The sequence below is a fragment of the Mirounga angustirostris genome, unplaced genomic scaffold (genome assembly GCF_029215605.1).
Source record: "Mirounga angustirostris isolate CCGP_5_RB_7025 unplaced genomic scaffold, mMirAng1.0.hap1 SCAF_11, whole genome shotgun sequence".
Taxonomy (NCBI): Eukaryota; Metazoa; Chordata; class Mammalia; order Carnivora; family Phocidae; genus Mirounga; species Mirounga angustirostris.
In genome coordinates this window covers 31,364,044-31,389,690 of record NW_026991719.1, presented here as the reverse complement: position 1 = coordinate 31,389,690, position 25,647 = coordinate 31,364,044, and the positions used below count along the sequence as shown (strand labels likewise).

At 35.3% G+C, this 25,647-nt stretch overlaps 1 protein-coding gene across 1 annotated transcript in view; it reads right to left on the bottom strand.

Moving 5' to 3' along the window:
* The window catches only part of CFAP47 (cilia and flagella associated protein 47), a 495,620-nt gene that overhangs the window by 355,220 nt on the left and 114,753 nt on the right, over positions 1-25,647 (bottom strand). Inside the window, exons 23-26 of the mRNA XM_045873173.1 lie at positions 24,928-25,022; positions 19,540-19,699; positions 11,684-11,879; positions 4,735-4,944 (exon numbers count right to left, since the gene is read on the bottom strand). Coding sequence (XP_045729129.1) covers positions 4,735-4,944; positions 11,684-11,879; positions 19,540-19,699; positions 24,928-25,022 — 661 coding nt within the window. The remainder of the gene's footprint in view (positions 1-4,734; positions 4,945-11,683; positions 11,880-19,539; positions 19,700-24,927; positions 25,023-25,647) is intronic.

Here is a 25,647-nt window from a genome sequence, read left to right as displayed (position 1 = left end):
GCTCAGAACCAAGCAATGGGTCCTCATGTCATTCAGGGTAAAAGTCCAAATCCATACAATAACCTCAAAGGCCCCACTGGGTCCGGTGCTACTGTTACCTCTCCACCCCTTTCTCCTAAATGCCTCCCTTGCCTCATTCTACGTCGGCTGCACAGGCTTCTTTGTAAGCATCCACCTTGATGACCTTGCATCAGCTATTCCCTTGGTCTGAAAGGATATTCCCAGATATCTTTCTTTGTTTTTTTTTTTTATCGGAGAGAGAGAATGGGAGACAGAGAGCATGAGAGAGGGAGGATCAGAGGGAGAAGCAGACTCCCCGCCGAGCAGGGAGTCCGACGCGGGACTCGATCCCGGGACTCCAGGATCATGACCTGAGCCAAAGGCAGTTGCCTAACCAACTGAGCCACCCAGGCGCCCCCCCAGATATCTTTCTAACTCGACCCTCTGCTTCGCATCTCTCAGATCCCATCCTCTTAAGGGAAACATGGCTTATCACCCTATATTTTACTGAGACCCAGTCACTTCCCTCTCTGGTACTCCCCAGGACCTTACCCTGCTCTTTTATTTTTTCCTATAGCCTCCATCAATGATCACATACCAGACCTACCCTTTATTATTGTCCCTTTCCCCCTGCTAGACTCTAAGCTCCATAGGGCAGGGATCATGTTCTGATACCTGAGATAACCCCGAGTGCTTAGAATGGTGTCTGGTAGGTGTCTGATACATGGTGAACATTCAGTAAATACTTGTTGAATAAAGGAATGAATGAATGAATGAATGAATGTCTCAATCATTTCTCACAATGTCAGACTGCTAACTGAAAGTAGTGTTAAAAATATTTGGGTGACTGAATCAGAACTTTGCTTTGATTGTTCAAGGCCACCCTTGACTCTGGACTGCACTGAATTGAACACCTGGACATTCTTATTTCCCAGCTCCAATTTAAATGTTTATCACTCACCCAAAGTAGAGGTAATTATATACCTATTATAATTTCTAAAACTGTATCTTCTCCTTAATTATTTTATATTGATGATTTATTGATTAGGGGCCACCTACAGACATTTTAGACGTTCACTAATTTTATCAATAATCAGTTAACACTTTCTTTTCAAGGTAGATTATTTCTTAGGATGCTTTCCATAAATTTTATACCTATGTAAGGGAATTCCTGTTATTTTATTCAGGTGATATTTCTTTATTCCCTAATTCTAAAGAGTATAACTTAAGACCTATATATGTATTTAATATAATTGTAAACTATACTCCTTGGTGCATAAAGGCAAAACAGAAACTAATATATATATATATATTACACACACACACATATATATAATATATATACACACATATATTCTCTCTCTCTCTCCCCTCCCCTCCATATACCCCTACATTGGTACCTCATATGCCAAAAGTAAAAGTAAGGAAAGTCAAGAAGAAAACAGTTGTAATTGACTAGTACATAAGGAAGATAGTAAGTTAGAATAGAAGTTGATTCATAAAGCAGCAATGAAATATGTTACTATGTATTCCTTGACCTGTGTTCATTAATAGCTGTTGACCTCATGCTTCCTTATGCATCCAAGCTTTGATTTCTATAACATCACCTCTCCTAGCTCTCCTATGTCTCACTCATGGGTACCAAAGCAGAGCATGCAAGACCCCCACAATCTGCTCCCGCTGCTCTTTCAGCTTCATCTCTCATTTCTGCCTTGCCAATATCCATCAAACCAAAAACACCAAAAACATCCCCCCAAATATAAGGCTGCTTCAGCTTCCATACCTAGTGCATTTTTTTTACACACTTGTAATAGTCTTTGACCACATCACCATCCCTCCCATAGATGCACAGCCTCTGTCCCCAGATTTTGTGGGGAATTCAGAGAAAAGGCAAGTGGGGTGTGCAACCTCTTATAGCTCTTGGGCCAGCTTAGCCAATTCAAATGTGACAAAGTCTAAATAAGGAAACAAAATAAGAACGCATTCATGTTAGGCCCCAAGGGGAACCACAATATGAAATGGTCTTACATGAGTAAAAGAAAACAAAGCATAAAGGAATGAGAGTTTTATTTGGTACTGAACCCATGTGCTCCAATATGGACAAATCGGATGCAAAAAAGAAAAAAAAAGGATTCAATTTAGGATGAACACTGACAAGTGCAATTTGTCCTTTGAGATTTTACTCAGGAACCTATGTAGCCATCCCCGCATTCCCCACTGCCCCAAGATATTATCAGCTGCTCCTATTGCACTGCCTTTTGTATTCACCTCTTGGCACCAAAGACTATATATAAAAAACACTTGTTTAAAGTCTACCTTTACTACACTGACCTCCATCAAGGAAGGGCCCCTTTCTAATTCACCTTTTCTTACCCAAAAGATTGGGCAGAGCACATATGGATTACCCGTAATAAATATAATAGATGAAAAGAAACAAAAGAATAAAATGTATTCCCAAGAGAAATTCTGAGTTGAGAAAGAAACTCTTGAGGAATTTCTTGGTGGAAGACCTCATTTATCTCAATGAGATCAAAGGTGGAAAGTCTACAGAAAGAAAGGCAAAGACAACTGTGGAGTGGAGAAGAAACAGAAGACCTGGTCATATGCACTACAGGAAACTAGATAAGGAGTTAACAATGAATGCATCAGTAAAGGGATTTGCCTGTATTAAGGTTCCACGGAGTGCTTATGATTCGTGTTCATCTGGGTGCATGGGAAAGCCTTCTGTAGCCCATCTATGGTTTTCAAAGTTTCTAAATTACTTCTAAAAGCTCTATTTAAATGGGCGCCTGGGTGGCTCAGTCAGTTAAGCATCTGCCTTCGGCTCAGGTCATGATCCCAGGGTCCTGGGATTGAGCCCCGCATTGGGCTCCCTGCGGGAGGCCTGCTTCTCCCTCTCTTACTCCCCTTGCTTGTGTTCCTTCTCTCGCTGTGTCTGTCTCTGTCAAATAAATAAATAAAATCTTAAAAAAAAAAAGTCATTAAAAGCTCAATTTAACCCAAACTTGCTGAAGGTTGAAATGGAACTTAGTGGAAAGTAAGGTAAGAAGGGTGGGGAAATCCAGGTAAGAGAAACCAGTCTCAAGACAGAAAGGAAACACAGCAATGACAAGAAAAAAAAGAAAAGAAAAGAAAAGATCATCAAATATAGCAACCCCCCCCTCCCCCCCGCCTTCTAGAGACTGTTTTCAGGTCTCCTTACTGTCTTGTTTGCTGACCAGACAACAGTCAAGTCTGTTCATGCCCCTGTTAGAGGCACTCGTACCCTTGCCCCAGAAGCAATCTTGTCCACTCAGTATTGAGTGAAACTATTTCCTTCCTCACCCTGTTAACATGGTCTGAGGCTTCATTAGCTTCAAGACATTCATGGATAAATTATTCATGATTTTTATTGGTGAGTGCAAAGGTCCACCTTACGTAGGGCTTTGGGCAAAGCGTGAATTTGTGGACTGCAGTGAAGTAAAGTTAAAACTTTTATGAACAAGGTCAGTAATGTACAAAAAGACAGACTGTCTCCCAGGACTGAGTTCAGTGCTTGATGGGAGCCTAAAGCAAAACCATTTAAAAACTTGTTTTTAGGGGCGCCTGGGTGGCTCAGTCGGTTAAGCGGCTGCCTTCGGCTCAGGTCATGATCCCAGGGTCCTGGGATCGAGCCCCGCATTGGGCTTCCTGCTCAGCAGAGAGCCTGCTTCTCCCTCTCCCTCTGCCTGCCACTCTGCCTACTTGTGCTATCTCTCTGTCAAATAAAGAAATTAAAAAAAATCTTTAAAAAAATTTTGTTTTTAAATATCAACAAAAGACAGACTGTTAGCATCAAAAGAGAAAAACGGGAGTCTGAGTGGTATAACTTAGATGATTTTATCCATCTACATATGCAAGAGACATGGAAGGTGGAGTTCAGGAGAACTCCTAGATACAGCCACCCTCTGCTCTGGACGAGACATTCCAATAGCATCTGTCTCTCTCCCTTCTAATTCCTAACACAGGAACCAGTCCATTGACTATGAATACACCAAACAGTAACAACCCCACTACAAGTCAATAAATGATCACACTGATCACATACACTGTCACTCATCTTTAGTGTATAATTCCCTCTAATGCTACTTCTCACTATAAACATTTTTAACAAACTTGTTTGCTCTACCCATTAATTAGCCTCTTCTAACTTCGGGAATCAAATCATCTCAGGGTGTAATGGAAAAGTGGCATTTCTTATCCTACAAGGTAAGAAATCCAGAAACATGTTTTTACCAAGGTGTATTTGGATTTCCCGGAGTCTGTTAAAGCAACATGTAACAAAATCGTACTGTTTGGAAACTCGTTACGCTGATATTTCTCATTTTCATTTAGTACTTATTTAGCATTTCCTTTGTTCCAGTCCCTGTCCAGTTACTCAATGATTACTAACTCAGGGAATTTCCCATGATTACAGAGGAGATAGGTTCTGTTATTACCCCCATTTTATGTAGGAGAAAACAGAGGCACTCAGAAGATTAAATAAGTTCACCTCAGTTAACAGAGCCAAGATTCAAAGCCACAGAGCCTACCTGCAGTATGTGCTGGTAACAGCTGTCAAGCTGTTTCTCATGGGAGCAATGCTACGTTTGGAACTTTAATGCACAACTTTACGGCCAAAGTCATTATTTTACATGTCTCTCCTTTTAGCATTTTACAATAGTGTAAAACATAAACTTATTATTCTTTGCTGTCAGATACAAAAGAATATCTTACCAGTTATCTCTGTTATCACAGAAAAGAATATCGGTGAAAAAGGACACAGGTTTAGATGATCTGAAGCTGAGGTGGCAGGTGAGCTCCGCATTCATTCCACTGGGAGAGCCTGTGATGACTCTGCCTTTTGGAAACGTCACAGAAAGAGGATGAACCTCGTCCCCATCAAAAAGTCTTGCTGGGGGAATCTGGACATTTAACGTTGAGTCTCTGTTTAAAATTTAAAAAAAAAAAAAGCTCAAAATACATGCAAATAATTGGATTTAAATGTGTCTTCCTCTGATTTTTGAATCATTAGAACAACTAAACAAGAAATATTTGCAATAATATGCCCAACTATTAAAGATATTTTTGCATCATCTCTTATTTTCTGGCCACAATATAAGATGGATAATACATTAATTTGACCACATAGGATGATCCAAAATTCCTTCTGTCCTCTATGAATTAAAAAAAGAGGATTAAAACACCTGACTAAATACAATGTGTTTTTATCGATAGCCATGATATAGTGCTGTCCTTGTATGTATCCTTATAAAAATTTACCAAAACTTACCAATTTGCTAGCTAAAGCTTTAATGCATGTAGACTAAATATAATACTAACAGATGCATATACACACAAAAAATTTTTAGTGTGCATACTATTAAGCACTTATATACATATGTCATGAATAGTTTCTAATCATTACTTCTAGAAAATTCCACTTAATGTTCACATATTTCATTATATACCTATAATTTATTTAACCAATCTAAAATGTTTATTATTTCTAATAACACAGTATGTAGTATTGACTTTTAACTCTAACACTTGATAACTTTTAGTGGTCAGTTAATATTTAGCCATATTATTTTTAAAATTTTATTATATATGTAGGCTCCTATAACAAATAAGAAGTGTTATCAAATGGGAATCATATTTCCCTAGTATGTTAATTACAATGAAGATCATTCTGCTAATTAACTTAAAAAAGTAAAGAAAGATCTCAACTTCAGTTACTTAAACTGATATGGTTCATTGCATTAAAAAATTAAAAATGTTATTTATAAATCAGGTTTGAATCCAATTCTGTTAAGTAGCTAAGTGTCATTGGATAAGTCATTAATGCTGTTGATCTTATTGTGCATACAATGAGGAGACTGGGTTATATCATGTCTACAGTCACTGTTACATGTTCCTTTCATTATACCGCATTTTTTCAAGATTCAACTTTTGACGTGAGATCATTTTTAAATTGATACCTTTATACATTCATTCAGAAGTTGAAAGAGTAAAACATTAATCCATATATTAGACAATGTTTCTTGATAAAAAAATACTTTTTAGCACAATATATTTCAAGTCACTTCTATTTTCTGTGTAAGCAACAGGATTAGTGTCTGCTTATGAGACAGGGTCTTGAAAGAACTGGGAATCCCAAAGTTGTCCAGTTAATGCTGAGCAACTATATACTCTTGTCACCAAATGGCATTCAGAGCAAGCTCTAAAGTGTAAGTAAGCACTCATCATATTCTGCAGGCCAAACGTGAGAAACTACAGGTTGCTCTGGGCTCCACAACTTGAATAATATCCATTTATTTTCAACCTTGGGAGAGTCCCAAGCTGACTCCATGCTGAGCGCAGAACCCAACATGGGGTTTGATCTCATGACCCTGAGATCAACACCTGAGCTGAGATCAAGACGGAGGCTTAACCAGCTGAGCCATCCAGGTACCCCAGTGCTATGTATTTTAAATAGTGAACTTATATGTGTCTATTTTGATAAATGATCTTCATAGCTTTAAAATTTTACCTGTAGATTCTTTTAATTTCCTATATGGAAAATCATCTAATCTATAGATAATGACAGTGTTTATTTTCCTTTCCTTACATATTTTATTTTTATTAACTTCATTCATGGACTACATTTTTCAGGAAAATGTGTTAGACAGTGATAATAGACATCCTTGCCTTTTCTTTTTTATTTAAAGGGAATTAATTTATGTTCCAGTATCCATGATAATGTCTCTTCTAGATACATGATAGAAAATTTTAACAATTTAAGGGATATCTCTTTTATTCCTGTTATTAAGAGTTTTATCATGAATGGTTTTGGAATTTTACCAAATGCTTTTCTTCTGCATCTATGGAAATGATCATATCATTATTCTCTTTAATTTGTAAATGTGGGAGATGAAATACAAAGGTATTTTAGATTTTCTAACATTAGGCAAATCTTGCAATACTGGAATACACCCAAGTTGGTCATGATTTATTAATATATTTGTATTATATATGTAATATACATTATATTAATATGTATACATAATTTAATTCACTAAGGATTACTGCATCTATAGTCAAAAGAGAGATTGGCCTATAATTTATCTTTCTCATACTGTAATTATCTAATTTTATAATAAAACTTTCTGACTTCATAAAACAAATTAGAGCACATCGTCTTTTTCTCTTGTCTAGAATTTCTACAAGGTTTGAGATATCAGTTTCTTGCAAATTTAGTAAAACTTGCCTGTAAAAACATCAGAAGATGAGGGCGCCTGGGTGGCTCAGTTGGTTAAGTGACTGCCTTCGGCTCGGGTCATGATCCTGGAGTCCCAGGATCGAGTCCCACATCGGGCTCCCTGCTCAGCAGGGAGTCTGCCTCTCTCTCTGACCCTCCCCCCTCTCATGCTCTCTATCTCATTCTCTCTCTCAAATAAATAAATAAAATCTTTAAAAAAAAAATCAGAAGATGATATTTTCCTTGTAAGAAGATTTTAAATATTGATTCAAAGACTTTTGACTTTCTATGTATTCCCAGTATGGTTTTAGTGAATTATATTTTTTCTACAAACTTCCCATTTAAGTTTTCAAATGTGTTGGAATAAATTTCTTCATAGTATTTTGATTATCTCATTTTTCTCCACTGGATATATAATATGCCCCATTATTCTTAATACTATTTAGTTGTATCTTCTCTCTTTTTGTTCCTTGTCAATATCACTGTATCAGTATCCATTGTATTAGTTTTTCAAAGAACCAACTTTCAGGTTCAGTGAGTCTATTTTCTATATATTTGCTTTCTATTGCTTTTATTTCTACTTTTTCATTTTATCTACATTCTATATTCCTTAGGTTTAATCTAATTATTCTTATTCTTATTTATTAGGTTGAATACTTGAAACTTCTAATCATTTTTTATCTACTATCAGCATTTAAGACTACACATTTCCATCTAAATACCATTTTTGCTACATTCCATAAGTATATTTATTTGTTTATTGCTTAACCACTGGAATTTAATATAACAGATGCAGTTAACTCAACACAGATGCAGGCTTACTTGTCTAAAGAAAGCAACAGAAGTGACAGTATGCGTTTCAAGTTAAGTCTTCAAATTTAATACTCAAACACTGCTTTTATATCAGTGAATGTTGTTTTCATATTTTGATACATGGTATTTTAATTATTATTTATTTGCAGAATTCAGTATGGTATCTTCTTTGACTCTCTATAGAAGATTTTTTTAGGGGGCACCTGGATGGCTCAGCCATTTGAGTGTCTGACTCCTGATTTTGGCTCATGTCATGATCTCAGAGTCATGAGATCAAGCCCCTTGTCAGGCTCTACACTCAATGCAGGGTATGCTTGAGAGTCTCCCTCTCCCTCTGACCCTCCCCCCACTCACATGTGTGCTCTCTCTCTCTCTCTAAAATTTAAAAAAAGGCAAGTTTTTTTTAAGCAGTTCCAAATGTATGGCAAATCTGTTAATATTTTCTTTAATGATTTTAAAATTATAATTATTATCAGAAAACATAGTATATATGATGTCAACTCTTCAAAATTTGTTAAATTTGACGGGTGCCTGGTGATACAGTTGGTTAAGCATCCAACTCTTGGTTTCGGCTCAGGTTCTGATCTCAGGATTGTGAGACTGAGGCCTGAGTCAGGCTCTGTGCTCAATGGGGAGTCTGCTTGGGATTCTCTCTATCCTTCTGCCCCTCCCCACTCCCCACTCATGCTCTCTCTCTCTACAAAATATATGATCTTTTTTAAAAAAACTGTTAAATTTGAACTATAGAATGATACACTTTCAGTCTTTGTAAATATCTCCTATATGATAGAGAAAACTGTGTATTCTATAACTGCAGGGTGCAGTACTTTATAGTACTATTTTTAATATTACTTTTATTTTTTTTTTTAAAGATTTTACTTATTTATTTGACAGAGAGAGAGACAGTGAGAGAGGGAACACAAGCAGGGGGAGTGGGAGAGCGAGAAGCAGGCTTCCCGCTGAGCAAGGAGCCCGATGCGGGGCTCGATCCCAGGACCCTGGGATCATGACCTGAGCCGAAGGCAGACGCTTAACGACTGAGCCACCCAGAAGCCCCTAATACTACTTTTAGTATTTTTAATAATATTAGTAAATGAATGAAGCCTTTAAAATATCCTTTTCAAATTTCCTTTATCTATACAAGTGTTTTTGTCTTTTGGACTCAATAATTGAGGTATGTGTTGAAATATCCTACAGTGATGAAGGACTAGTCAATTTCCCCCTATAATTTTAATTTGGGGTTTATATATTTTAAGACTATTTTAGCTGTGCATACAGTTTTAGAATTCTGATAGTTTTCAGGTGAGCTGCATCTTTTATAATTATTTAATGTATTTTTAATATTAAAAATACGTCTTACCTCTTAAATAAGGTTATCACATGTAAAATTAATACTGCTATCCAGCTTTCTTACAGTTATTCTGCTATAACTGTTCCTAAGATTTTAGTTTGGTGGTTCTCAACTGGGCGTGGTTCTGCATCCCAAGGGACATGCAGCAATGTGTGGAGACTTTTTTTTTCTGTCATAACTGGGGGAAGATGCTACTGGTTAGAGACCAGGGAGGCTGCTAAACATCCTACTATGTACAAAATAGCCTCCAGTGAAAAAACAGAAGTATCTTTCCAAAAATGTCAACAGTTCTGAAGTTGAGAAACCCTGCTTTACTTCAATCTTTCTTGTCCTTCTGTCTCACATATACTTCTTTTAACAGTTAGATTTTTTTTTTAATTTACTCTAACATTCTCTGTCTTTTAACTAGTCAGAGTAACTTACTTACATTCAATTGTATTACTCAACTACTTAGAGTTTTTGCCATCTTTTTTGTTTCAGGTTTTTCTTGCTTTTTAAAGTATGCATCTCTTTTTCTCTCTTACAAAATTAACCGAGATTCTGTTGATTTCTATACTGTTTGTGAAGTTATATACAATCTTAGGTTTGTGGATGCCCTTAAAAATTTACCCTACACACTTTGTTTTAAAATTCCTAAAAGTTATTATATTTGGTTCATTTTCAAGTCTATATTGTATAATTCCATGTTCATTACTAATTTTTATAATGCGACTTGTTTTAAAAAATTATTTATACTCTGTGTCTGATAACTCCAATATCTGACTGACTTCAGAGTCTAAATTTCAAGATGGTTTTTTGTGCTGACTCTAAATGATGGTATCTTCCCTTGTGAGTTTTGCAATACTTGATATTACACTCATGTCTGGTTGATAGCAATTGTGGAAACTGAAGTATCAGCCAAAACTGAGGATGGCTTCATTTAGAACAGAGGTTCACAAAGTGTGGTCCAGCAGTATAAGTATCATTTGGAAACTTACTAGAAATACAAATTATTACATACCATGCCAGGCTTGCTGAATCATAAATTCTGGGGATGGGAAGCAACAACCTCTGTTTTAAAAAGCGTCTCAGGTGATGCTGATATACACCAACGTTTAAGAACCACTGATCTAGAGAAGATTTGCTTGCTTCTGCTGAAAGGTAGAGGGATTTACTCACGTGAACTATTTTAGCCTCTTCCAGTGTCCCTGGATTAATCCAGGCATTTGAGATTGTTTCCCTACCTTGAAGAAGTTGTTTCAAGTTTTAAGAACAAGCTTGCATTTGGCAGATTATTACAGCTCACCACTCCTACTCTGGTTTCAGCTTGTAAGTATGTACTGGTTTGGTCTGGTTTGATCTGAGCCCTTTGGAGACCTCCCACATTTCTCAGAAGCCAGCAGTTAATTAATTAACTAATTAATTAAACACACACATAATCTACTTGTTTTGTAATAAGAGGGTACATAATGTATCTAGGGCAATATACTATTAGGGTTTGGGATGCTGATAAATTTTTTTAAAAAATGAAAACAGTCGGCATTCTGCTATACTATGTACATATGATAGGCAGAATTCTGAGATGGTCCCCAAGAGCCTTAGTGTACATACAAACTCTCTAATTCCCACCCCTTGGGTGGCAGAATCTGTAAATATGATATCACTCTGGTGAATCAGCTGTGTTATACAGCCATGGTAAAGGGACTTTCCATATGTAATTGACATCCCTAGTTAAATAAATTCAAGTAAAGCAAAAGGAAGATTATCATGGGTGGATTAGACTTAATCAGGTAAGATCTTAAAAGAAGGTTTGGAGGTCAGAGACTGAGAAGTCAAAAGATGGTCACTTCTGGCTTTCACTGAGTAAAGTACCATGATGGGAGGAGGATTTGGCCAGGATGTGAGGGTGGCCTCTAAGAGCTGAGAGTGATCCCAGCCAACAGCCAGCAAGAAAATGATACCTTAGTTCTACAACTAAACAGATTAATCTGCCTACTACCAGAAAGCTTGCAGGAGGACTGAGCCTCAGATGAGACAGCTGCTATAGTCTGTACCTTGAGAACATAAACAGTGGATGCAGCTAAACAAACCTGGATTTCTGACCCAAAGAAATTATGAGACAACAAATTTCTGTTTTAAGGCACTAAGTTTGTGGTAATTTGTCACATAGAAATAAAAAGCTTGCTTCTTGTACCATGAAGAGAGACATATCAAAATTTTTTACAAGAAAATCAAATGACTAATTGTGAGGTAATTAAGTGGGCTTTAAATGAAAATGTGGTAAATTTACATTAAGCATTTACCTGAAATAGTTTTGGGGTAAAATGTTGATATCCATTACAGTTGTTACATCCAGAGGAACAGGAGTAAAAAATATGAATGGAGGGTCAAACAATAACATGGGTGATTTCACCTCTCCAACCAAACATAACGTTCGATAGCCAACTGGATTATCATTTAGACGAATGGGAATATCAGCTGTGTATTTTCTAGGATGATCTAATGAAAAACAATTTTTTAAAAGTATCTTAGATTTGTTCACATACACAAAAAACATTTACATAGTTTAAACTTTACTTAATATTAAAATGTACTATGAGGTTACAGCCCAGTGGAGAATAGATTACCCAGAAACTGGAATTATCCTGCCAAGGAACTTAAAACATGTTAATGAAGTGTCACTGAATCAAAAATATTCTAAAGTGCACTATGCCTAGAAATAGGGCAGATCTCCTTAAAGCAAATTTTCGTTATTACTGGAAAATACCTATACCTGGAGGAAACAGCGCAACAGGACTTCTTTTTTTGATTCTTTTCTGTGCCTTAACAGGAGCTGCCCGTCCCTTTAGTATATGCAGTATGAAGATGAGGTCAGATAGTTGCCATAAGGATTTCAGGGGACTAGTACTGTGAAATGGGTGTGCCGAGAAAAAAGGAATGTTGTTCCTCCCAGATTTTTAAGTTTATGGAAAGCTGCCAGGGTTGACTGGCCAATCTCACCTGGTAGGAAAAGACAGGAAATTCCCATGTGGCAACTCACTATGAGGTAAGGCAGTCTGTGTTGGAGAAAAGGGCTCAGCATCTGAGGCTGCAGCCTAGTCCCAGACAACAGGTTCCATCTCAGCAAGCCGCCAACGCCCTTTTCGACCCAAATGCCCCAAAACAGTGTCTCGTAAAGAGAAAAATATGATCTGGTGAGTATGAACTCAAGGTAGTATCTTAGAATTCAAAAACTAGACACCAGAATGACCTGGCACAGATCAGGGCCACCAAGAGTATCACCAGAGCACATGATGAGTGTTCTGGATGATGCATGTTCAAAGGTGACACACTGTGAACCACACACAAAAACAAGGTATCATTGAACTGATCATACCCACTAGATTTCTCTGTGCTGGGTGCCTTCACTTGGCCCAATCAGTCTTTTACTTGTTCATATAGTCTAGGATCCTTGGAAAATGAGAGGTGGCTGGAGAGGGAAGTGAATTAGTGACTTCCTACTAATAATGACAGATGAACACTGGAAAGACTTTGTGAAAACATGAGAGACTATATCTATATCTTGAGCTGAGAAAAGGAGTTATAATAGAATTTATGTGTTTAAAACTGTAAATCTATAGAGAAATGATTGTTTCATTTAATGAACCTGATATTGTAAAATTTATTTTGGGGAGAAAGAAAATCAAGTTCATTACTTCCAAAGTTAAGCAAGGTTTTAATTAGGACTTACTGAATTCTGAATTTTGAATGGGCTATTTTGAGATTATTTCTGGGTTTCACACCTGGTAAACGTTTCTGGGGTCATGGAGAAGGGGATTCTCTGTGTAACCTAAGACTACTGGACATTCGGTAACACGTTTTTCTAAGCTCAGGTGGTCCTTCTCTCTCATCTGAGATGTAAGTTATATAAATGTGTTACAGATACGTTTTTCTCAAGAGTGAGGTTGAAATCCTAAGAAGGCAACTCATAGATTTGACTGCTTAGGCTTAGCCCCATACTGAAGGAAAAGTCAAATGGAAATGCTACTTATTTCCTTCTAGATTATCTATTTTATTTCATCTGGATAAAAATGTTGATACAGACATAAAGGAGAAGCTCTATACGGAAATACATATGGTGGCTTTAGCGGGACTGGCTTTCCTGTAATTTCTTTCAGGACCAGACATAACAGAAACTGAGAAGAAATACACAGAAATACATAATGAAACCTAATTATTTTTACAAAATAAACTTCAGAATGGGGAGAGTATACGATGTTTTCTATTATATTTTCAGAGTTCTAAACAGAGCTAATAAAAGATGAAACATTTTTCAAATCTATCAATCACAGTACTCTATGTACTGTTTCTTGCCATTAAAACTAAAATGATTAGAAAACGCCACGCTGAAAAAAACAAAAAACTAAAATGTCATGCTAATAGAGGTACAAGGACACGGAGTTAAGGCAACGCAGTGCTAATAGCATATTACTGAGAAAATATACAGCTGAATGAAATCTAAAAAGCTTAAAAGCCATAATGGGTTCTTATTCTGCCTTTCCTGTTGATAACATAGCTAGTTCTTGGTATTTCATTTAGATTGCCACATTTGTTTTAGATGTGTAAAACAGTACCATCCCAAGGATTCTGACGCAAGTGATTTATGGAGGGAATGCCCTCAGGAAGAACCTGTATATAAGTGAAGAAGGAAACAAAACAGAGGAGGGCAAGAAGTTATGAAAAGGTGCAGTTTTATAATCCAGATTCAAACATACGCAGCTACGGGATGTGAATTCACCAGATAGGTTGTCCCAGCTGAGGGAGAGTTAGTTGGGCCAGCTGAGGTAGTAGCGCTGGTGAAGCTTACCCTCCTAGATACCTCCTTCCGCTAAGGGCAACCTTCTAGAGAAAGGGACAGATATAGCCCGTCAGAAGCCAATACCCACAACTGAGAGATGGATGGGAATACCCAGTAATGGGAATCTGGATGGGCCCAAACAGCATATAGCAGAGACTGCACTCCTAATGTTGCTTTGTAAGTAAGAATAATTAAGAATAATAATAGGTAAGTTACTGTAACACCCTTTTAAATAGAAAAATAGTCTGGAAATGGCATTTGGTGTGCTTATTTAGTTTGGGCATATAAACTGTAAAGATACTGAAGCAGATGCTTCAAAATAAAGACAAATACCAGGATAGAGTTCCTCAAAAAGGAGAAAAAAAAAATCTTCATAGATGTGTTTTCAAGCACCTTCCTGCTGTTCCTTTGCTTCAGTCTGCTTAAAGAAGCTAGTTGTCAATACCCTCACTTCCTGAAGCTCATTACCAGAAAAATTCTATATTTTTATGCAGCAGGGATTCTCATGTTGGGAATTTTCTAAGTTATGTGCCCCCTGGGTTGTGAAACATTGAAGCTGTTTACATGAGAACTGAGAACAATCTTATTCAAGGAAAGTGAGAGTCTACCCACCCAAATTAGATTCAAGAACAATGCTTTGGATTCAGAAGGGATTGGAGATTCGCTTAGAGATCAGTATGGGTCACATATTCTATCACAGCCCCAGCCACTGTCCCTGTGGGGGTCCAAGGAAGAGATAAGAAAGGGGGAGTGAAAAGTAAAAACCACCTCACTAAAACTCTTGAAGGCCCTGACCTTATAAGGCAGCTCTGCGTGGTGGCCAGTATAACAGGTCTAGCCATGTGGAGTTATGTAGATCCACATGACTTAGGTGATATTGATGGCCAAGGATGTGTCTACAAGGCAAAGAAAAGAGAATGAGACATAAAGGCCCTGACCATGGCTTGGGATAAGAGGCTTACACCACAGTCAGATTACAAGAAAAGAAAAGGGCAGAAGAAAAGTATAATCCATTCCTAATGCCTGCTAGAAGAAAATGGCAGATGCTACAGGATAGCCCAAAGAACAAGGCCAAGATCTTACCGGTATAACTGAAAAAAATCCTAAGTCAATAATGAATGATCCATACACATGCAAAAAAAAAGGTTGTCAACAGAAACTGTCCCTGAGAAAGTTCAAGCATTGGACATATATACATATGAATATACATAAACATATATTTAAGTTGTGGAGTTGAAAAATACAATGACTGAAATGAAAAATTCACTATAGGGATTCAACAGTAGATTTGAACTAGCTAAACAAAGAATCAGCCAACATCAAAAAATGTCAGTTGAATTTACTGATTCTAAGGAACAGAAAGAGAAAAGGCTTTGATTTGTCTTTAGCTGAAGATGGTATTTAAGCCTGAATTTTAAGCCACTTCTGAGACTTACTCATTTTCCCGAGTTATCTCCCATATATACATGAAATATACATGTATACATGAAATATACATGTTAATAAACTTGTTTTCCAAAAAAGAATGAAAAATGAACAGAGCCTCAGAGATCTATAGGGCATCATGAGGAATACCAATATATGCAAAATAAGAATCCATGGGATGGAGAAGAGACGGAGAGGGAGAAACACTGTTTGAAGAAATAATGGCCAAAAGCATCCAAAATTTAGTTTAAAAAATTTAATTAAAAATTTAATTAAAAAAACATTAATCTAAACATGTAAGAATTTCAGTGAACTAAAGTAGTAATCAAAAAACTTCTCACACAGAACAGCCAAAACTCAAATGCACTCATTGGTGAAATCTACTAAACATTTTGTGAAGAATTAATATCAATCGCTATATAAATATCTTTATATTAATATATATATTAATATGTATGAATATGAGTACTTCCCAAGACATTCTCTAAGACCACAGTAACAGAAATGAACACTTCTGTTTATGGCCAATTGATTTTGAACAAGGGTACCGAGACAATTCAATGAGGAAGCAATATTCTTTTCAATAAATGGTGCTGGTACAAGTAGATATACCCATGCAGAAAAATGAGGATGGAGCCCTACCTTACACCATATTAAAAAAAAATAACTCAAAATAAGCCACAGACTTAAATGTAAGAGGTAAAATTACAAGAATTTAGGAGAAAACATAAGAATAATTCACCATGACCTCGGGTTATGTAATGTTTTCACAGATATAACACTGAAGGGGCACCTGGGTGTCTCAGTTGTTAAGAATCTGCCTTTGGCTCAGGTCATAATCTCAGGGTCCTGGAATCGAGCCCCACATCAGGCTCCCTGCTCAGCGGGGAGTCTGCTTCTCCCTCTCCCTCTACTCCTGCCCCTGCTCATGTTCTCTAATAAATAAATAAAATCTTTAAGAAGAAAAAAAGATATACACTGAAAAGCCAAAGTAACAAAAGAAAAATTAGATAAATTAGACTTCATCAAAATTGAACTATTTTCCATTAGTTGAAAAGAGAAATCTCAGAATGAAATAAAATATTTTCAAATTGCATATCTAACAAAGTAATTTTATTCAGAATATAAAAAGAACAGTGACAACTCAAAAATAAAAAGACAGCCAAATTTCAAAATCAACAAATGTTTCAAACAGACCTTTCTCCAAAGATGACATACAAACTGACAATAGGCACATGTAAAGGTACTCAGCATCATTAGTCATCAGGGAAAAGCAAATAATAACTACAATGACCTATTACTTCATACTCACTAGGCTAGCTATAATAAAAAAGATTACAAGAAGAGTTAGCAAGGATGTGGAGAAATTGGAACCCTCATTCATTGCTGATAAGATTTTAAATTGTTAAAATTGCTTTGTAAAACAGTTTGACAGTTTCTTAAAATGTTAAACATGGGTGGCTCAGTCGGCTAAGCGTCTGCCTTCGGCTCAGGTCAGGATCCTGGGGTCCTGGGATCGAGTCCTGCATCAGGCTCCCTGCTCAGCGGGGAGTCTGCTTCTCCCTCTGCCCCTCTCCCCTGCTCATGCTCTCTCTCTCTTGCAAAAATAAATAAAATATTAAAAAAATATAATAAACATCAAATTATCCTATGACCCAACAATTCCACTCCAAGATACATAACCAAATAAATGAAAACATGTGTCCTCACAGAATTGTACATGAATGTTCATAGCTGTTCTATTCATAAAAGCCAAAAAAGTAGAAATGATCGAAATGTCCATCAAATTTTAATAGTTGTAATTAAAAAATCACACTTTTAAAAATAATCACATCTGAGTGTGAATTTTATCTTTATAGTATCTAATCTAAAATATAAGAATTTAAGGCAAAATAGAAGGCATCTTCTTCCTCTCCTAGTAGTATCCCCATTTAAATGAACAATAAAAACAACTGAGAAAACCAGAAAATAAATGCATACTTGATTTGGAAAGAACTACTAAGGCAAAGTTAAAAGGGCTCTATTCAGCTCCATATGAGCCAGGAAAAGTAAAAATTGTCTGCACTAGAAGAAAATAAATGAGGGTGACCAAAAGATCAAGGAGGTACTACCCTGGTCCCAACTCAAAAGGCCCCTATAACTCAACTCCAACTCCCCGAAGATTCCATTCTCCATCCAGCTGTTTAATTCTGAAGAACCCAGCACTCTTCATCCAACCTGTTGGCTTTGATCTGCTAGAGTCTTGCCCCCGCTACCTCAATGCCTTAGAGATGGAAAAGACTCCAGCCCACTGATCAAGCAGTAGGAGGAATGGAATGATGCAGTTAGTGTGTAAACACACTAAATGGAAATAAAATTCCAAAGTATTTCAACAATTTCTTGAGTAAGAAATAAACCCATACTATAATTTTGTCTGTGGGCAAGTTCATGAATACTCTTCCATCATAGAACAGATAGGAAAATATGTGTCCAAAAAGGTATTGTTTTCAAAGGTTTAAAGATGATATAGAGAAGAGAAATAAGATGTATAGTATATAAAACAAAAATTTGATCAATAGATAAAATTTATGAAAAATAATAAAAAATATAAAGGAAATATGAAATGAAACTGCCAGAAAATGAATATATATTATAACACAAAATATGAATAAGTTAAATTCCCCTCCTAAAAATCACATTTCAGTCTTGCTCAGGAAGAAAAGCAAGGTTCTTTGCTTTGCAATACTGGTCTTAAATTTAAAAGACACAGACTGAAAATAAAATGATATATCAACCAAAGGCTGACAAATGGAAGACAAAGTGGCAATGTATCACATAAATAGCATTCAAGCAAATAGCATTTAGTAGAAAAAAGAACATTATTTTAAATGTATATAATTATTTATAAAATATATATAAGATAAACTTTTTATAACATACAAAGATACAAAGCAAAACTACTAGAATCGAAAAAGTTTTAACAAACTGCCATTGTAGTAACAGGTTCAGATAGATTATACTAACAATTGTAATGCAATTGTAATATAAATGTAATGTAGCAACATCGTATTAACAGATTCAGGAGGAGAATAAGGCAGAGAAAGATACTTTCAATGAAGAAACAAATTCATTAGTTACTATGATTTTAGATTATAAAACTATTTACTTAAAAAACAACACAGAATAGTCTTTGAAAAACTTCCAGATCTAAACAGAGAAGTTCAGTATAGGAGCCAAGAGCCACATAAACTATAAATATATTCCTTTTATATAGTGATAGGTAATTAAAAAGAATTTAAAAATTCTCATTCACAATGACGCATATAAAATAAACTTTCATTACTAGAAAAACACGCTATTCTTTGAAGGGAAAAACTCAATTGTATGCCTTTTTCTAGAAAGAGGAAAAAAATAATGTATAGTTCATTTAGAAAAGTAAATGTGTAAGAACGGCCAAGAATTGTTGTGATAGGTTTGTAATGACAGAAAATTTGTCACACCAACTATAAAAAGGTACAGTAAAGTTGTTTAATAAAAAACACCAGTAAAGAAGTGGACGTATAGATAAATAGACATGCTGACCAGCTTCCCCCAAAGCAAGTAACCTAAGAGTACAAGCTAGATGTGGCAATGCGTAGTCTGACCTAACCTTGGAAGTCACAAACCATCACACCCATAATATCCCATGGGTGATATATCAGTCCTATTTGATGTGGGAGGGGACTCTATAAGGGCATGAATACCAAGAGGTGAGGATCATTGGGGTTCATTTTGGGGGATGGTGACCACAAAATTCTAGTATGAAACTCTTAGAACTGTTTTAAGAACACATAAAAAAATAATCTAAACTTTTGTGTACATGAGAAAAATAGTATGTGAGGGATAAATTGATAGGAAATACAAGAAAAAAGTACTTACTTGGACAGAAACTTATGGAAATAGTACATTCTTCGTGTGGTTGCAGAATCCCACTCAGCACACTAATCTGGAATGTGCCATCTTTGAAAAGGTTCCCAGTGTCACTAATATCCAAAGTCCATTCCACATCTTGTTTTGAAGTATTATGTAAGACAAGATCCTGTTTACACACAAAATAAATAAATAAAAGACATCTATAAAAATTATAATATGCAATATAAAATTTAACTTGTTTTACCATGCCAACTTGAAGAACCTACGTACAAAGTTAAATGATTAACAGTGGAATTCATGGATAGTTTTAAAAAGTGATGTTAGGCATAAAAGGGGTATGCAAGTATGTTCATAGCCTATTAACAACTATGAAAAATACATAAAGGATAGAGACTGGGGTAAAATAAAAATGTCAAAATAGCTATGCTAGCTAGCAAGGATGTAGAGTAGCTACAACCTTCATTCATGATTGTGAGACTGTAAAATGGTACAGTCACTTTGGAAGACAGTTTGGCAGTTTCTTATAATGTTAAACATACAACTACCATATGACCCAGTAATCCCATTCCTAAATATTTACTTAAGCGAAAATTTATGCTCACATAAAAATCTGTACGTTAATGTTTATAATAACTTTGCTCATCGCCAAACAATAGAGGAAAAAAACCCAAGATTTCCTTCAAATAATGAATGGATAAACATTTTGTACAATGGAATAAAATTCAGTGATGAAGTGAAGTATTAATTCATACAAAAACATAAATGAATATTAAATATATTTTGCTAAGTGAAAGATGCCAGACCCAAATGGCTAAATTTTGTATAATTAAATTACCTGTCAATCTGGAAATGTAAAATTATGTGGATGGAAAAAAAGAATCAGTGGTTGCCAAGTGTTGGTGGGAGGAAGAGTAGCTGACTGAAAAGGGGTTACACTGAGAATTTGTAGTGTCGTGAAACTATTCTGTAATGTATTGAAGTGGTAGACAAATTATTCTACATATTTTTTAAAATCCATAGAACTGTATACTACTAAGAGCAGACTTAAATGTACGTAAATTAAAAACAATCAACCAAGATGTTGAGAATCCCAGGATGGATTGTAGATTACAACACGCTATATTACAAATGTATGAAATAATCTCACGGAAGTTAGTGGGGGTAGGAGGAACGGCCTAAGTAACAGAAAAACTGTGTTTTGACTGGAAACTATATAGCTAAAGACAAAAAAATTACTCTTTATGAACACTGTACTCTAGTTGGTAAACATGTTAGCAATTCCAGCTACAGGATAAAAATTGTGAAACTTCTTTACTAGCACACTAGTAAAAAATAAGCAAACAAATTATAAATAAGAGAACCAGATTTCTCATTGTCAGAGAAAGTAGTTAAAAAGGAGCAAGGAAGAAAGACTGGAACAAGCCTTGTGCTAGATTAGATTAGATTCAGAAATATCAGTTTGAACTCATCTTTAACCAGCTAGATAAACAGATGGATGATGAGATAGAATGATAGAGAAATTATAGATATATGTATATTTACAAGTTAGTATACATACAAATATTTCCTGATTCTATTTGCCAAAAGGGCTTACAACATGTGACACCCCAGTAGCAGCTAGCACATCTAGTGTACAGATCTTGGTTTCTAAATACCATTCTTCCATAAATGGTACTGGGGTTTGTTGGAGAAAATATTGATTCGAGAGCTAGGAAAAAAAAAAAAAAAAAAGATAAGCTGGACCATTTGGTAGTGCCAGAAAGTGTAAGAATGCTTAAAAATCATAATGATGGGGGACACCTGGGTGGCTCAGTCAGTTAAGCATCTGCCATCAGCTCAGGTCATGATCCTGTGGTCCTGGGATCGAGCCCTGCATCGGGCTCTCTGCTCAGTGGGGAGCCTGCTTGTATCTCTGTCTGCTGCTCCCCCTGCTTGTGTGCGTGCACTCTCTCTCTCTTTCTCTCTCTCTGACAAATAAATAAAATACTTAAAAAAATGATAATGAAGGAAGCATGTCAAAGGGCCAGTCTAAAAGAACTCTAAAGGGCCAGAGCTGGAACAAATTTAATAACAAAATAAATAATGTAATATTGGATTATAACTGAATGTATAAATATTTGTGAGGTCACACTGACATATTAAGCAATAAAATAACTAATAAAATAAACAAATTTTTCTTACAGAAAAATTTCAAATAATATATATAAATACCCCCCTCCAGAGGGTGCAGCTTGACCCCCAACACCTTGAGTGTAGGCTGAAATTGACAAGTCACTTCTAAAATGCAGAGTATGAAAAAACAAAATGTTTATCCAGCTTTTTTTCAATTCTCCTGACATATATCACCAGTGATATATGCTGATATCATGTACTCCCTTCACATGATGTGACAAAAAAGACATCTCACCTCTGTTACATTCTTCCCCAAAATCTATGAAAAATAAGAATGCAGTTGAGTCAGGTGGAAAAAATCAGACAAGCTAAAATTAAAGAACATTCTGAAACAATACCAAACCAGTACTCCTAAAAATTGACAAAGTCATAAAAAAATGAGCAAGACTGAGAGCCTGAGCCTGTCACATATAGAGGAAACTAAATGAAATATGATACCCTTGATTGGACCCTGACACAGTAAAAGGACATTACTAAAAAACTGGTAAAACCCAAATAGAATCTGTTGTCTAATAATTTTGTACTAATGTTAATTTCTTAGTTTTGAAAAATGTTATATGGTTCTATAACGTGTTAATAGGGAAAGTTGTGTGAATAATATACATAAACTCTCTGTACTGTGTTTGTAATGTTCTGGTAAATCTGGGAGCTATATGCATGACTTGTGTGCAGACTTGTCCTTCCAGTACAACATACTATTAAAATAAAACCTTCATCTAGGTATTGTTTTAACTTTACTTTTCAAAATTTGAAAAGTATAGAATGATCCATACAATTGGCACCACAACAAAATAATGTACTTCATCTCTTTCTAAAGTATGACTGATTTAAAATATTCAGGATTTTAAAATTAGTCAATTTTATTCCCAATGTCTCTCAGTACTTAAACATCTATTTAGGTCTAATATTTGCAGCTTATAAAGAAAACAACATCTTTTTAAAAAGAAGGTGGACATGAAATTGTACTAGTCATTTGAATGCCTTATTTTTCTCATTCTGAAATGAGGAAATGGTAGATCTCTAAAAATACTATCCACTTTCCAATCCTATCCCCAAGAATAGAACTGATACAGTCATCTATAAAGAAACACTGTTTGTATGTATCATATTGTGTTATTTTTTAAATAATTTTATCAAGATGATACATGTACACAGATTACACAAATAATTCAAAAATGCTTATAAAAAAACAGTTGTCCCAAACAAACAACAACAACGAAAAACAGTTGTCCCACTCAACTCCTCCTTATCAACAATTCTGCTTCCCTGAAGCAACCAATTTTAGCTAAATTTTGGATTTTCTCTAATCGTTATAGCCTGATTCTAAATACAACATTGATAAGGCTTACTTTAGTTTTCTTATTGCTGCCATAACAAATTACCACAAACTTAGTAGTTTAAACCAACACAAATTTATTAAATTACAGTCTTGTAGGTTAGAAGTTTAACAAGCATATCACTGGACTAAGATCAAGGTGTTAGAAGGAACTATGATACTTTCTGGAGGGGTCCAGAGAAGACTGTTTCCTTGCAATTCCCAGTTTCTAGAGGGCAAACACATTCTTTGGCTGGTGGCCTCCTTCCACTATCTTCATATCCAACAACATCATATGTCTCTACCCTTCTTCTGTCATCACATTTCCTTCTGAGCACAGTCAAGAAAGCTTCTCTGGTTTTAACCACTCATGTGATTCAACTGGGACCACCTAGACAATCTAGCATAATCTTCCTTGCTCAGGGGCCTTCATCTCCATCACATGACACGTCAGCAAAGTATCTTCTGCAATATAAGATAGTGTACTCACACATTCTAGGGATTGGAATTGGATAACTTTGGGGACCATTACTCTATCACATGGCTATTTCGTGATTTATCAGACCCAGATATTGTCTCCAGTGCCAACTAGTAAAGACGAGGATTTAGCTCATATATATAATCTTCCCTCCTCTGTCCACCTCCCAATTTTGGATATTTATATTATTTTAATTCTTTCATTAGTCCCCTGGTAGCTTAAAGCAGTATACTTATAACTCTAGTTCTTCTGTCAACTTTAGATAATTCCCTTTAATTACTCACTATGTAAAATGAGTTTCATTCTTCTTTCTTCTGTCAACTTAATCTTCACATACACGTTGTACATATCACACACTTGTCATTTTACATGTAATATACTATATATGATCAAATTTTAATTCTGCCCCATAAACATATTAAGCCTTCTCTGTATTATATATTTTATTATGACTATGTAAATATCATTCATGGCAAATCCAAGCAGTGCACTAGAGTCACATTTCCTTCTCTGTGGGGCCAGTGTGACTTTCACCACTCGAGAGAAGGCTCTTGTCTAGATCATCTTTTATTATGCCAAGTGAAAAAAATTTCAATGATATAAAATAATCTCCCATTTATAAAGCGATTGCTTTTCCTTTGGAATTCAATCCAATTCAGTTCACTAAATCTTCCTTTCTCGCCCCACATACAAAGCCTTTTGCATCCTTGAAGTTATGTTAGAGTTAGAAGTATTACTGACATTTTATACTTGAAACAGTCACATTTTAATTTCAGAAGAGAGCCTTTATTCTTCTCTAACTATAATTTCATATAGGACTCTGCTATTATTTGACACATGCGATGTTAAATACCTTCTCCATATAATTTTTCTTCAAAGCTACAGAGGTTCAAAATTAATTGCAGGAAGGCAATATATTAAGACAATAAAGGGGTACTACAAATACAAATTCCTACTATGTATGCATGAGCTTCCTTCTTATGCATGTCTCTTTTTCTTTCTAGATGGATTCATAATTAGGAGACACAGAAATATCTAGTAAGAAAAAAGAGTACATTGTCATAGAAGTCACTTTATTATATACCTGGACCTTTCCAATTTTTATTATTACCTTTCACCACATTTCCTTACCTGACTTGAACATACTTCACATTAATTTAATCATAGCTTCCATTTATATAAGGAGAGTCTGGTAACTTAATTCTATTTAAAATATTTTGAATAGTCCTATTAAATATATGTATATAAAAAAATGGCTGTATACGTATTTGTATACTTTGATAATTACTTCTGAGAAATATGATATATACATATGCAAGTTCTCTAAAAATGAAAGTATTCTTACAACACATGCTTCAGAATAATCAACTCAATAAACTAAAAACCATAATAAAAGAAGTTGTAAACTACATCAATTCTCTATACATACCTGAGTTTTTGTGACCTTGTTATTAGGATCCAAAATATGCAATGGCATTTCAAATATAAAATCAGTGCTGGATAGTCTCAATGGTGCTTGCAATACTATGAGAGGAAAGTAAATATACTGATAAAATACTAAGAGATATTAGCTTATAGATAATTATTGCTATACTTTTCAACACAAAATAAAAAATAATTTTTTTATCTTTATGTACAGAAAACAAAGTCACACTTTAAAACATTTATAGAATATCATGGTTTATCACATCCATAAAATTCCAATTTTGTGTTTTAATGGTAACTAATTACAAGCACAATAGAAAAATTAGCCTTGAGACAATAAAAGTATAAAATATACTAAATACTGAGCTGAGAATAAAGTACACACAATTAAGATGATCTCTATAATAGATTTTGACCAATGCAGAAGTACAGAAGTGAAATGAAACATGTCTTTTGTAAATATTTTCTCCCAGTCAGTGGTCTGTCTTTTTGGTCTTTTGACAGTATCTTTTGCAGAGCAGAAACTTTTAATTTTAATGAACTCCAGCTTCTTAATTCTTCCTTCACAGATCTTGCCTCTGTTGTTGTATCTAAAATGTTATTGCCAAACTCAAGGTCATGTAGATTTTTTTCTTCTGTTATCTCCCAAAAGTTTTGTAATTTTGCATTTTATGTTTAGGTCTGTGATCCATTTTAAGTTAACTTTTGTGAAGGTACAAGGTCT